General features: G+C 40.1%; 1 protein-coding gene across 1 annotated transcript in view; it reads left to right on the top strand.

The window, feature by feature from the left end:
* Positions 1–13,000, top strand: part of EFHC2 (EF-hand domain (C-terminal) containing 2) — a 74,253-nt gene that overhangs the window by 15,317 nt on the left and 45,936 nt on the right. The window contains exon 4 of the mRNA XM_015409801.1: positions 2,806–3,029. Coding sequence (XP_015265287.1) covers positions 2,806–3,029 — 224 coding nt within the window. The remainder of the gene's footprint in view (positions 1–2,805; positions 3,030–13,000) is intronic.

Here is a 13,000-nt window from a genome sequence, read left to right on the forward strand (position 1 = left end):
TATGAATTGGGGCTTTGAGTGAAACTATGCAAAATATATTGAGAAATTTTAATATTTTGTTTATTTATCCATAGATTTCTTGGGTAGGTGGGCACCAGCTTCAAATAGACAGCTGTAGCCCTCTCTTCTCTGCTGTCATAGGGAATCATCTTGAAGCAAAATGTGAAATATAAAAGTGTTAGCAGTGTACCTATTGAACTAGAAAAAAATCTGTGTAACCAAAATTATTAAGTTAATGATAGAATGTTTTGAAGGTCACTAATTCATAAGGTTGCCATAAATTGGAAGCAAGTTGATTACGTATAGAATGCACACAACCAAAATGAATTTGTGGCTGGTTGGGTCTCAATCACAGATCAGGACTAAATCATCGTTTGGAATGAACATTATAAATACCAGATCAAAATATACATAAATCAAAGAAAGACAGTGAGAACAATAACCTTGAAAAAGACATACAAATCCCAGTTATCTTTCTAAACTTGGAATGCTTTTGCAAGTGATAATAAAAAAAGTTCCATGTTCAGGGATGGACAACACGAGGAGACTTATACTACATAATCTGCTGTTAACTGAACCCCAGCTAACTGGTGTTCTCTGGTATGGAAAGGTTATTTCCATCCCTGGGGGGTTAGCTTTTGTTCCTGGTGTAGTCCAGCTCTCACAGTCCACAGCAGTTAAGAAGGAGCTGGCCAACTTCCCCAAGGTCAGCCAGTTGTATAGGAGAGAGAAGCTGCCTGCTGGCGGGCTTCCCCCAAGGATGGAAAGTGCAGTCAGGCACATAAGGCTGCAGTCAGATCCAGTGAATCACTGACTCTCTTAATGCATCTGATATTTCCAAATGCTTCAAAAAATTGGCAATGTATATATTTATGATCAGGGTATCTTTGTTGGAAGAGGATAATGGAGCATACAGGCCATTAGGTGAAAATGAAAAATGTGCTAAGAAAGTGATTTTTGTTCCACTGCCCAGGAACAATTTTTTCTTAGTAGTCTAAGGTAACCCTACTGGCCTTGACCGAAATGTTCTCCAGACAAAAATTTCCTGCAGTTTATTGTCAAGATACATTTAAAAACAGAAACCTAAAGTCATTTTTGAACCTTACTGTTTTAAGATTTTGGGCTTTTTGCCTGCTTTGAGCCTAAGTGGGCTCCAGATCACTGGAGTGCAGTAAAGTAATTAATTGAAGCATGAGCCAAACTTTATCTGCCTACATCTTTGCCTCTCTGGACCAACACAATTCTTTGCAAGCACAAACACGTCCCATTTTAGCTCCATACCAAATACAAATGCATGTGTATTTACAATAATTTATTTTAAAACAATGACAACAACATGTTTTCATGGGAAATCGCACCATTTGGCTTAGTGGCAATGTTACAGAGAAACAGCATACACAAAGCTAGTGCATACAGCCATACCATACACGAGTTTATAGATCACATTTTAATGTTTCAAAGGAAGGTATATTGATTTGCAAGATAAGAAAAAAGCAGAAAAGAAGGAGATAAATATCCTTGCGATCTGAGTCTGTCACTGCAGGCCTTCTGGGATGGGCTCAGTGGCAGTTTTCCTCATCTGATACTATAGGAATGACCAGCTGCTCACCAGCATTATTCCGCATGCTTTATGCTGATTGCGGGATACTGGTCCATGCCAAACTCCAAGTGCAAGCTTAGCCTATTCAAGAGCTTATAGCCTATCTAAAAACTTGCCAGATGTTAAAGGAACATCTTGTAGTTCTTTGACAAAAGCCAAGCTTTGTAAGATTATTACATTTTTGGAAAGCTATCAACAACAATCCGTTCTTCTAGACAAAGAGAAAGTCAAGCAGAGCTGATTTATGGGAGATAGGCCAAGATACTATAAGCACAAGAAGGATATAAAACTGCTCACAACAAGTAGCAAAAGGCTTCCCTCAAATAAGTTCCCCTTCAAATAGTTATCATAACTAAAACAATCCTACACACTGTTTGGTGATGAATTTTTTTTAGCATGAATGCACTGTTATATATTATCTCCTCCCACCTACCTCCTCGTATGGCAAAATTGTTACTGGTATAGGTTTGTCAAATAGGTATACCAGATCCCCTGGTGGGGGTCTCCTGCTGGCAGGCCTCACCTCTCCGTCGCAGATCAGCTGGCCAGCAGGGGGGGGATGCCCCCAAAATGAGGGAGGAACATCTGACATTTCAGCGATGTGCCTACGTGACTTCAGTGTGACCTGGAAGTGATGTAGGCATGTTGGAGACATTGGGGCGACACTTGGGCAAAAACTCTATGGTAGTTCTTCCATAGGTATTTTTGCCTAAAAACCAGAGAGTTACCCCAATGTTCCTGATGTGCTTAATGTCACTTCCAGGTCACATTGGAAGTCATGTGGGCATGTCACTGAAATGTGCAAAGAAACTCACAGCTCCCAGTAAGGCTCCCCCCATTCCCTGCCGGTTGCCTGGAAGGACCTGGCAACCCGATTGTCAAATAGATCAAAGCCTGCTAAGAATGCATCTCAACACACACAAACACAATATGTAAATGAAAATAAAGACATTAAACAAGAAAAATAAAATTACTTGTTAGGGTGAATTTCTTATCTCCAGCCTAAAATGGACATATCCAAGGATTACTAATGGTATCTGCTGACTATAGACAATGGCTCTAATTGCTCTTTAGGAGTGAAATTTCTGGCTAGGCTATAACCAGTGTTAGCTTAGAACAGTATTTTCCATACTTATAACATTAGTTTGAACATAGACTTTGGAACAAAAATCTTAACTACATTTTCCACCCACTACTCAATATAGGAACTCTTATTCGGCGTCATCGGATTCCACTTCCACCTCCAGATGAAGATCAATTCTATACTGTGGATTATTTCAACCTTGACAAAGATGTGATCTTTTATGGTAGAAGATATAAGATTATAGATTGTGATCAGTTCACCAAGCATTTTTTGAGGAAGATAGGAGTCAGACTAAATCCTTCAGTAAATCGTCCAGAAGACCCCTATTCCAAAGAGCGTCAAAAGGTAAGATACTGGCTAGTGAAACTAGGTTGTAGTGCTAAAGCAATAAAAATGTTTCTATAGTGTAGAAAAGATTATTTCAACCTTGTCACAGGAGGAAATTTAAAATGCAGAGATAATACATTTGCAACTATGTACTTTTTATCAAGAGAAATAAATTCCAGTAAGATGCATACATCTAACAGACCATACAGTAAAATCTATTTTGTGTATTTCCTAACTGAATAGAAAAATTCTCTTTCTGTTAAAGGGCCAAAGAACAAAGAAGCAAAATTGTATCACATTTGTTTCTGCATAGTGTTCTGTTTATCATTTGTCATTGCAAAATTGGATGGTTTCAGAGTTAAATGAGATTTTAGTAAATATGGTTTGTTTGTTGTGTATTGCATGAAATTTCAGATATTAACCAGTATCCATTAGATAGCTTTGTGAATCAGGTATATTGTATTGCTGCTAGGGTTGCCAAATTCAAAACACTTACCGGTGGGGGAGCGTCCATTCGCTCCGGGAGCTGGCCGGGGATGCACGCGCGCGCGCCGCCAGAGCATCACCGGAAGTGACGTCACATGCTGGGCGTTTTCCCCTCAAATTGCGTGGCCCCGCCCCCAGCGTGCGACGTCACTTCCGGTGATGCGCACGCTGGGGCGGGGTTCCCCCCGGGCCCCGATTCCCCGGCGTCTGGGAACGGGGCCTCCGGGGCGGGGGATTTCCGCCCTACCGGGGGAGTTGGCAGCCCTAATTGCTGCAGCTAGTTGACCATTCCTTTGTTAGATTAATAACTCAGAATAGTCAGATGAAGTTTTCTCAATCAGAATTAAGTATTAAGGGAGAATCTCCCAATAGGATTGGTAAGTATTCATCAGAACCTGCACAGGGTGGTCCCGCCAAGATGAGAGTTGGGTTCAAGTATGTGTATGTGAAGGAACAGCAGCTTTGACTTTGGAAGACACTGAGGAGCAAACAGCTTTTAGCTAGCTGAAGCACCTTAGGATGCAGTTCTCCCTCCCTCCCTCCCTCTTTCCCCCTCTGGGGTGGAGGGTAGAGTATCTGCTGCTCAGCAGGAGTGTCTCTTTGCTTCCACTTGCATTTTGTTTGTATACTTTCAAATAAAACACATATTTTAAGATGTCACAAAATTCCAGTGATCTTCCAGTGATAGGAAATCAACCCAGTGATGTCTTTTAATAAATACAAAATTAATAACAAATTATTCCATGATGCACACACCCACAGCTACTAAGATAAGAGGGACCAAAGCCATGAAAGGCTTTGTATGTGATAGCCAATACCATAAATTCAGCTTGGTAACAAATGGGCAACCAATGAAGTGTCTGCAGAATGGGAGTAATATGCAGGCTCCATCTAGCTCCCTGATAATAGCTGAGCAGTTGCATTCTACACCAGTTGGAGTTTCCCGATTGATTTTGAGGGGAGGACCAGTGTACAGTGCATTGCTGTAGTCTAGTATCAGAGTTACTGTGGCATGGATCCAGGTGGCTAGTTCAGCCTACACAGCGATCTGAGAACTGTGTAACAGTATGATAGATTGTGCTGCAACTTAACATTGTATGTCTGTCCCATCTCTCTGAGGTTTTTAAGATGATGACTTTGAAGGCATTTGCCGTGTCTTATGATTTTCCAACATCTTTGCAGAGCTAGTTATGTATACAGGCCCTTGAGCTGAAAATAATGATTAATTCAGGAGCAAATGTTGCTTGCTTGCTTCATTTCTAAACTGCCTTTCTCACTGTGACAGCTATGCACCTCTCCTCTGTTTATAAGAAAACAGTTTAATGCGAGATTTGCGGAAGGAGAGGATAGCGGCGCAGCGTACGGGTGGAGTGGGGCTTTGCTCCGTCCCGCCCGAACCTCTACGGCTCTTTCTGATCCTCCCGAGAGTCAGGAGAGTTTGGCCAGTCCTCCCGAAGAGGGGGCCGGAGCATGGGGCGTCTTTCCTGGCCCTCCCCGTTTTTCGGCACGCGGGGGGGTGACCGGGAACAGCCCCGAAGCGGGACCGTTTGAGGGGAAGAACATGGCGTTTGCCATGCTCGGAAAAGCTGCAGCCATCCGGACTTGTTTTTAATCAACACGAGGTGGCAATTCAACACAGCATCATAGAACGGGAAGAAAATGTGAGTCAAAATATAAGTAAAATCCCCAAATGGAAAGTCCACAGTATGGGTGAGACACGGCCGAGAAAATAAAGGGACTTAAAGTTGTGCTGCTATTCGGAGGGGAGAAGAATTGGAGCTCTAATACCTTCATATTTTTGGTGGACTGGGTCTTAGTAATAAGGATATAAATGGAAGAAAAGGATTGATGAACAATTTGTAACGAAGGAGAACTTTATGTTTTTGAAAACTGACTGCTGAATTGAGTAAGAGGTTGAAAATGCAGGGAGAGACGGTAATGGAGGAGACAGACGAGAATGTGGTGTTGTGCAACTTGAATATTGAACAGTTTCTTACTATTTTGAAAGAAGCGGTTAAAGAGGGATGTAAACAGGCATGTGCAGAAATTTTGAGAAAATTGAGGGCGAGACAGGAAGAAACGGGAAAAAACGAAGAGTGGAAACAAGCCAGTTTGAGTGAAAGCCCAGGTGACTAAGGAGAGAGAGAATAGTTCTGGAAGCCAAAAAAGGCTGAAAGACCAAAGACATGCAGATAAGCTCTGGCTGAAAACCAGGTTGCAGATGCTTAGAAGGAAAAATAAACTTTATAAAAGATAGATTAATGGTTACATTTCATACCTGATAAAATGGATTAATGACCTTGATTATGTTTATGTAAACGGTTTAATTTATGTTTGTTCCACTCTATTATTATTATTATTACTTCAGCCAGTATGGTGAGGCTATTTTTTATTAAATTAAAAATTGTAAGAAGATTGATGGGGAAAAATATTTAAAAAGGGGTAATATGATGAATAAATTGATAACCAAAGGAGGATATTTGAAAAAACAATATGATAAGTCTGTTGTAGGGATTCATATTTAATTATTTGTGCAAAAAAATTTTGTGTGTGCATAGGTCTCAGAAAGGTCTCGTATTAAGAATAACAAACTATGATTAATTAGTTACAAATCTGTAAGATTAGATTACAGTGTTAAAGGGGTAGACCCATAGGAATTGTATGTTTATAAATGAAGATGATTTATAGGAAATGTATGTTTATAGTTAATCCAGCAGTAGATAAAATATAAAATTATTTAGTATGGGTTATAGGGTTAGTTAGAGCGTGAAATTTAGTTAAGATAGGGTATATGTTCTAAAGGTAATGCAAATTGGGCTACAGTACTTGATATAAATTGTTAGTAAGGTTGAGAATAAGAAATGAATTTCTAGTGAAGTACGTTATTTGATTGATGTGATGCTTTATGTTGTTGGAAAGGGGAAATGTTTGGTTTTCTGTTATATGTAGGGTGTGTGTGGTGGTGGTGTGTAGATGCGTGATGTTTTAAGGTGTGGAAAATGATAAAAAATATTCAAAAAATAAATAAAACAGTTTAATGCAAAGAATGTGGATAATTGAGCCCAGGGACATGTGCTCTTTTTTTCCCCTTCAATCCCCCTAGGGGAGGTTTTTATTGGGTTTTTTTTGTAGACTACAAAACTACAACAGAAAATATAGGGAAGGGAACTACAACTAGGGAAAACAGAAGAGAAACCCACAACTAACTAAAAACCCAAGAGTAGGAGATCAATATCTCATCTTATCATCATGCTATTTTCAAAAAACAATCAATAATACAATGAATTTAGTCAGTTATGCTAGATTATTATTATTTAACCATCCCTTTAACTGTTTATAGAGATCTCCAGAGCATTTCCAAGTTATTTCAACATTTTTTTCAACATCAGAGTCCTTCTGCCCTTATTTGTTCTTATCTTTTCTAATCCTCAATTTATGTAGGCCTTTGGGGGCAGCCACCCCCTTTTCTGAAGGGGAGTCCTCGTCCGAAGTCCCCGAGCCCAACTCGCCATCAGATTTGCTTTCTTCTTCCTCCCCTTTGCCCTCCTCTGGTTCCCCAAGCTGTGTTCGCAGAAATTCCCGTGCTTTGAAAACAGAGTCAATCTTTTATTTTTTATCATGGAGCTTGAAAACGATGCATTCTGGGATTACCCATCTGTAACTGATAGAATTTGTTTGTAAGAAAATGATTAATTTTTTATAGTTCTTTCTCCTCTGTCTTATATAAAATGGAATGTCTTTTAAAATCTTGATATTATTGTCCCCAATTTTCAAGGGTGTTCCCGAAGTTGCTTTCAAAATAGCATCTCTCACATTTCTCTTCGAGAATCTGACCCCTATTTTCCCAGGCAGATTATTTTTCTTGATGTATGTTGAATAAGATCTGTAGACCACATCCATCTCGCCGCAAAGATACTCCGCTGTTAAATCTGTCATTGGGGCTATTGCTTCACTCAACCGTTGCTTCAGATTCTCTCCTCTAAATTCTGGGACCCCTTGGAACCGAAGGACCAAATTTGCTTTATCCTCTTCTGTAGCTTGCTTCATTTCCAGCTTTTGCATCTTTTTCTTAACTTTTTTAGTAGTGACGTCCATTTCCTTCACCTTCTCTCCCATTTGCTCTGTTGCTTTTAAGGCTTGGGTCAGTTGGATCTGCTGCGCTGCGAGACTCTGCCCAATTACTGACAGTTGTTGTTTAATGCAGCAGGGGGTGCAGGGAGTCAGCTAAGAGCTTTGAGAGCTCAGTGACCCCATCCGTTCGAGTACTAGCCCCTAGTTTCGATTTCAACGGCTTCTCTTTCTCCTGTTTCTTCCCCATCATCTTTTTGGATTTGTTTACTTTTCAAAGAAGTTGCTAAAGACTCTGATATTCGGCCAAATGCTTTTCTGCGCTCTGGTTAGTCTCTTAAAACAGTTTTAGTCGCTTATTTTTCCACTTCCCCCTCTTTCCTTCCGTGTTTCGTTGTTTGGGAGGGATCCCTCCCCTGCTCGCTTTCCCATTGCTCTTTGTGGGGGCAGTTTCTTTTTATATCTTCATGCTTGCTTCAACCCGACTCACAGTTCATTGTTGGCCATTCGGCCTCGCTCGTCATCATTTATTTCGCCCGATCTCCAACGCTTGTCCCGGTCAGCAGCACTCATACCATGCGGTCACTCAGCGGCAGGACCTTTAGGGCAGAGGCACGCCTCAATTCTCCGGCTTTCGGCCATCGAAGAGGTTGCCCCTCAAAAGCCCCCTGGCTGGGGCCTTTTACCAAGGCTCCGGGGGGGGGGTCACAATCCATCGGACACCCTCCCACACGCTGGTGTGCAGTTTACATCCCCGGGACATCCGGGAGATGTGTTTGCCTGCGTGTCGCCATAAACCAGAAGCCGGGACATGTGCTCTTTACTGGGAGACATGTAGTCGCAACAAACTATCGTGAATGTTGACTGATGCCTAATGCCATCTTGTTCATGGGCTCTTGATATTTAGGGGTTTGTTTCCACAGATAAATATATATGATACAAAACAATATAGTGGAATGAATGATGATGAAATACGGGCTTGAGGGATGTGGATTTACCTGCCTTTGAGACTGGAGTTGTGTTCTGTTAGCAAGAAGGTGGGACAGAGACATTAGTGTTAGGCAAGCAAGAAGGCTGAGAGCTGAGAAGTTGAAGGAGAACAAGGAATAAGAGGAAAGGAGCTGAAAGAAAATTTGGTTTAGATTGGGGAAAACAGGACAGACTCTCTGAAGTTGGGTATCATTGGGTGCAGAAAGGTGAGGGCCGAATTTCATATATTAATTCATGAAAACCAACCCAGTGTTTGCCTTCACCTTTCTGGTATATAAAGCAGAGCCGCAGAAACCACACTATGTGAATTTTCTGATTATTTGAACAGCTTGTCCCCATACATTAGGGTTGCCAGCCCCCAGCTCGAAGTGGGGGTTCCCCTGCTTTGGGGAGCTCTGATTTGCTGCCAGCCAGCTGGTTAGTGGGGGAAGCCCCATTCCCAAACAGGGATATTGCTAGGCAACATCCCAGATGCGATGATGTCACCTGGAAGTGATGTCATCACGTCAGGGTGATGCTCTAGTTTTTGGGCAAAAAAACATAGAGTTTTGCCCAAAAACTAGAGCATCACCCCCCAACATCCCTGACTTCTGGGTGACATCATCGCAGTGCGTGAGTTTTGCTAGCGTGTCAGAAAATCCCATATGGGAGCCTGGATCCCCCTGCTGGCAGCCAGGTAGGAACTGGCAACCCTACCATATATCCATTTTTAATAGAATTCCACTTAAATGACATAAAATCCTGCTTATTCTGCTGAACATGTTAGCAATCATTTTGTTGTGCTGAATGAGGTTGTAATTTATTCATAGCAAGTTTGTTTTAAGGCCTGGAAGACAAACATTATGATGAATGGACACTCCAGGGAGAGATTAGGTGGAATAAATCCTACTGACATTTCTTGGACAGGTTTATACTGCCTTTGTCCTGCATATTTACTGAAGATATTTATTGTCATTTGTTAAAACCAAGCTGTTCTTTAAAAATTTTCTGTGAACAAGCAAAACTGTTATAGTTCCTATTTTTGAAATACATATTAGGATGGGTTGTCTTCTACTCCCGTCTTCTAAGAGGCAGATTTCATTGGGATCTTTGTTGTAAGCAAAACAGACGAGACTTTCTGATTAATAATACTACTTTCTGTGTTACCATTTGCCCTCTCCTTTTCCAAATTATTTTGCTGGGCAAGCTGATTTCTAAAAATAGATTTCGGAGCGCCACTTTTGACTCTCATGAGGCAGCTAACAGATTTTTAAAAATCAGCAGTCCAATTTATAATGATGAAATGAACTTTAAACCAAGAACATCTTGAACCAGTAAATGGGGAAAAAAGTATTCTTCCATCAGTTCATGTCAGAGGCCTTCTAAATAGCAGTGTCTTCAGCATACTACAGGGGTAGCACCACTCTCACCCCTAGAAGGAGAGAATTCCAGAGTTTGTGGCACCCTAAAAAGACATTCCACAGGACCCAACCTGGCTAACCTACAATAAGGTTGATTCCTGCAGAAAGGTGCCATTAATTGCTCTAAGGACTTGTCTAGGCTGGTATAGTAGGTAGGGCCACCTTCAAGTACTTTCCCTGTGACTTAATATCTTATAAGCCATACGTCAGAGTATATTATGAGTAATTTGCAGTTGCATAGATGAATATGGCTAAATTGCATCTACACTTTTTCATCTTGCCTGATAGTAAAATATGTAGTTTCTGTTGTTCAGAAATATTCTGTAGACGGTCAGTCCGGGAAGTAATATATTGGTTGCAAAGTGAATTATAATGGGGGCAGCGAAAAAAGATATGGGCGACTGAGTCAAGTCGATTCTTACAATAAGTACAAAAGCATTTCTCAGGGCGGATTCTTTTGAAGCAGCCCTTCATCTCAGCGGAAGGTAATGCATTGCATCTAAGTAACATGAAAGAGCAGAAATTTTTAGACAATTCAGACATTTTTTGATAAGATATATGGAAGCAGGTAGAGGAGCATTTCAAATCAGCTTTGAGTTTTAGCATAGCCCAATATTTTTAGAATAACCAGTTTTGTACTGTTAACAAGGATTTTTTCAGTGAAACCCTGGAATTTAGGCTCAGGTTTAATATAGTGAGCTTTGAGTCAGTAGGGCTAAGCCAAGTTCCCAACCAAGAATCAGCTGTTACTAGTTGCGGTAAAGATGGTAGAGCATTAGACTCAAAGAGTGATAATCTGACGTTGATAGCATGGTACCATGCTATTGCTGAAATCTGAGGGAGTCTGAGTTCTAGCCGCACTATGGCCAAGGATACACTGGGAGGAAGAGAAAGGATCTTACGGAAGAAGGTTTGCTGGCGCTTATCAAGAGGATCTGGTGGTCTATTGACCCAGATTGGGGCAGCATAGAGCAATTTGGGAAGAATGATGACCTTATATAATTTTAACAGAAATGGGATAAGTTGGCCACCTTTGCTATAAAAGAATTTCTTGAGAGTGGTTAATGTCGTTTGGATGTTTCTTATGACAGAATTTATATGGGAGTTCCAGGATAAGTCATCATTAAACATAACACCGAGATATTTAAACTGTCTAACTTATTCAATAGTTTCTCCATAAATTTGCTAGAGATGTTCTTTTAAATGCCTTGTCTTAGAGAATCTCAGAATCTTTGTTTTGGCAAAATTAATTGTTAACTCACAATCGCAAACGACACAGAAATTATTCATGAGTTTCTTCAAGCCAATTGAGGTTCAGCTGAGGAGAACTACATCATCAGCATATAGAAGCATTGGTAGAGGTTGGTTTGCTAAATATGGTACATCAGTATTATTTGGCAGATTTGGGAAGAAATTATTTATATATAAATTGAATAAGTGTGGAGCTAGGACACATCTTATTGCTCTCAATGAATTCATATGGGGAGTTTTTAACTGTGGAACATTCCCAGTATATAAATTCTTAATCAGGGCCAATAGTCGCTTAGGAATAGAGGTGGAGTTCAACTTTTACCATAGACTAGTATGTGATACTGAATCAAAAGCTGCTTGAAGGTCAACCAAGGAAGCAAATATAGATTCTCTATTGGTTTTAATGTGTTTATTGACAAGAGTTGATAGGATCAAACAGTGTTGTATGCATTTACAGCCTTTCCGAAAGCAAACTGCTCTTGCCAAATTATGTTGTATTCTTCCATCCAGAGTAGACTAATTGGGCTATAATTGGAGGGATCCATTCTTATCCCCTTTTTATAAATAGGGGTAATTAATGCCAACTTCCAGCTTTCAGGAATTACTCCAGTTTGGTTGATTTTTTTGTGAATAGGGGAGCTAATAATTCTGCCCACCATACTGGGTCTAGCTTAAAGAATTCAACCAGAAGGAAGTCATACCCAGGAGCCTTTCCGATTTTAATTTGTTTAATTATAGCTAGAACTTCTCTTGGTGATACTGGAGGCCAATCAGGTAACTGTGAGATGTCAGTGCTGAAAGAAGTGGAACCTCTTTCTTTAAATATCTTCAAAATAATCTTCCCAGGTAGACAATGAGGTCTCAGATGCTAAACTGTCACCGTGCTGAAAATATCTAAGTTCTTGCCAAATGGCTCCCTCCTTTTTCTCTTTAACTAATTTAAGAAGCCTGGAGTGACCTGCTTCTGCATGCTCTCTCTTTTTTCACTTAAGTTCTTATAATGACGTTCTGAGAGAAGAAATAACCTTCTTCTTTCTAAAGTTCCAGACTTCCTCCATGCTGCGTAGGCTTTTTAAAGCTCTAACTTATATTGTTGACAATCATGGTCAAACTAGCTATTTTTCGCTGATGTTTTTATAAATTGACTTTACTAAAGCAGAAGAAAGAAGGGTAACCAATTGATCTAACTTTTCAGTAGAGTTTTCTATATTATCGATTGAATTATAGTTCGTAGTACTTTAGCTTCTTTGGACCACAGTATTCTCTGGCAGTTGCTAGCTTTCTGAGAATCCCACTTTTTACAAATTGTAACAGTTGTAATTTTATTTCCTATAAACTTGAAAGGGATGTCAGAAAAAAAGAGAGCTGAAGTGAGTAATGGTTTCTAACAAGCAGATTCCCAATGGAAAGCTTGCTTACCAAGCCTGCATTATATTTGGAAATCATAAAATAATCTATTATACTTGCCCCTTTATTTGAACAATATGTAAACTCTCCATCCGAATCAACTCAAGGGTCACCATTTAAGATTCTAAAGCCTAAATTAACCACAGAATTTGACATCTTGACATCAAGACTTGATCCCTGAATAATTTATATTAGGATCTTAAGAAATATGATGAGTGGGAGAGATCTAATAAGCTGGGTACTTTAACAGTCCATACATCAGATTTACTGTTGTTACCAATCATTGCACTGAAATCACCAGCAAGTATGAGTATTGCACCAGGGTGATTTGATTGCAAAATCAGTATATAGCATTCTAATAAATCCCATTCATCATCTACTTCTCCT

Source organism: Gekko japonicus, unplaced genomic scaffold, assembly GCF_001447785.1.
Source record: "Gekko japonicus isolate JY-2015 unplaced genomic scaffold, Gekko_japonicus_V1.1 scaffold4, whole genome shotgun sequence".
In the NCBI taxonomy this organism is placed as follows: domain Eukaryota; kingdom Metazoa; phylum Chordata; class Lepidosauria; order Squamata; family Gekkonidae; genus Gekko; species Gekko japonicus.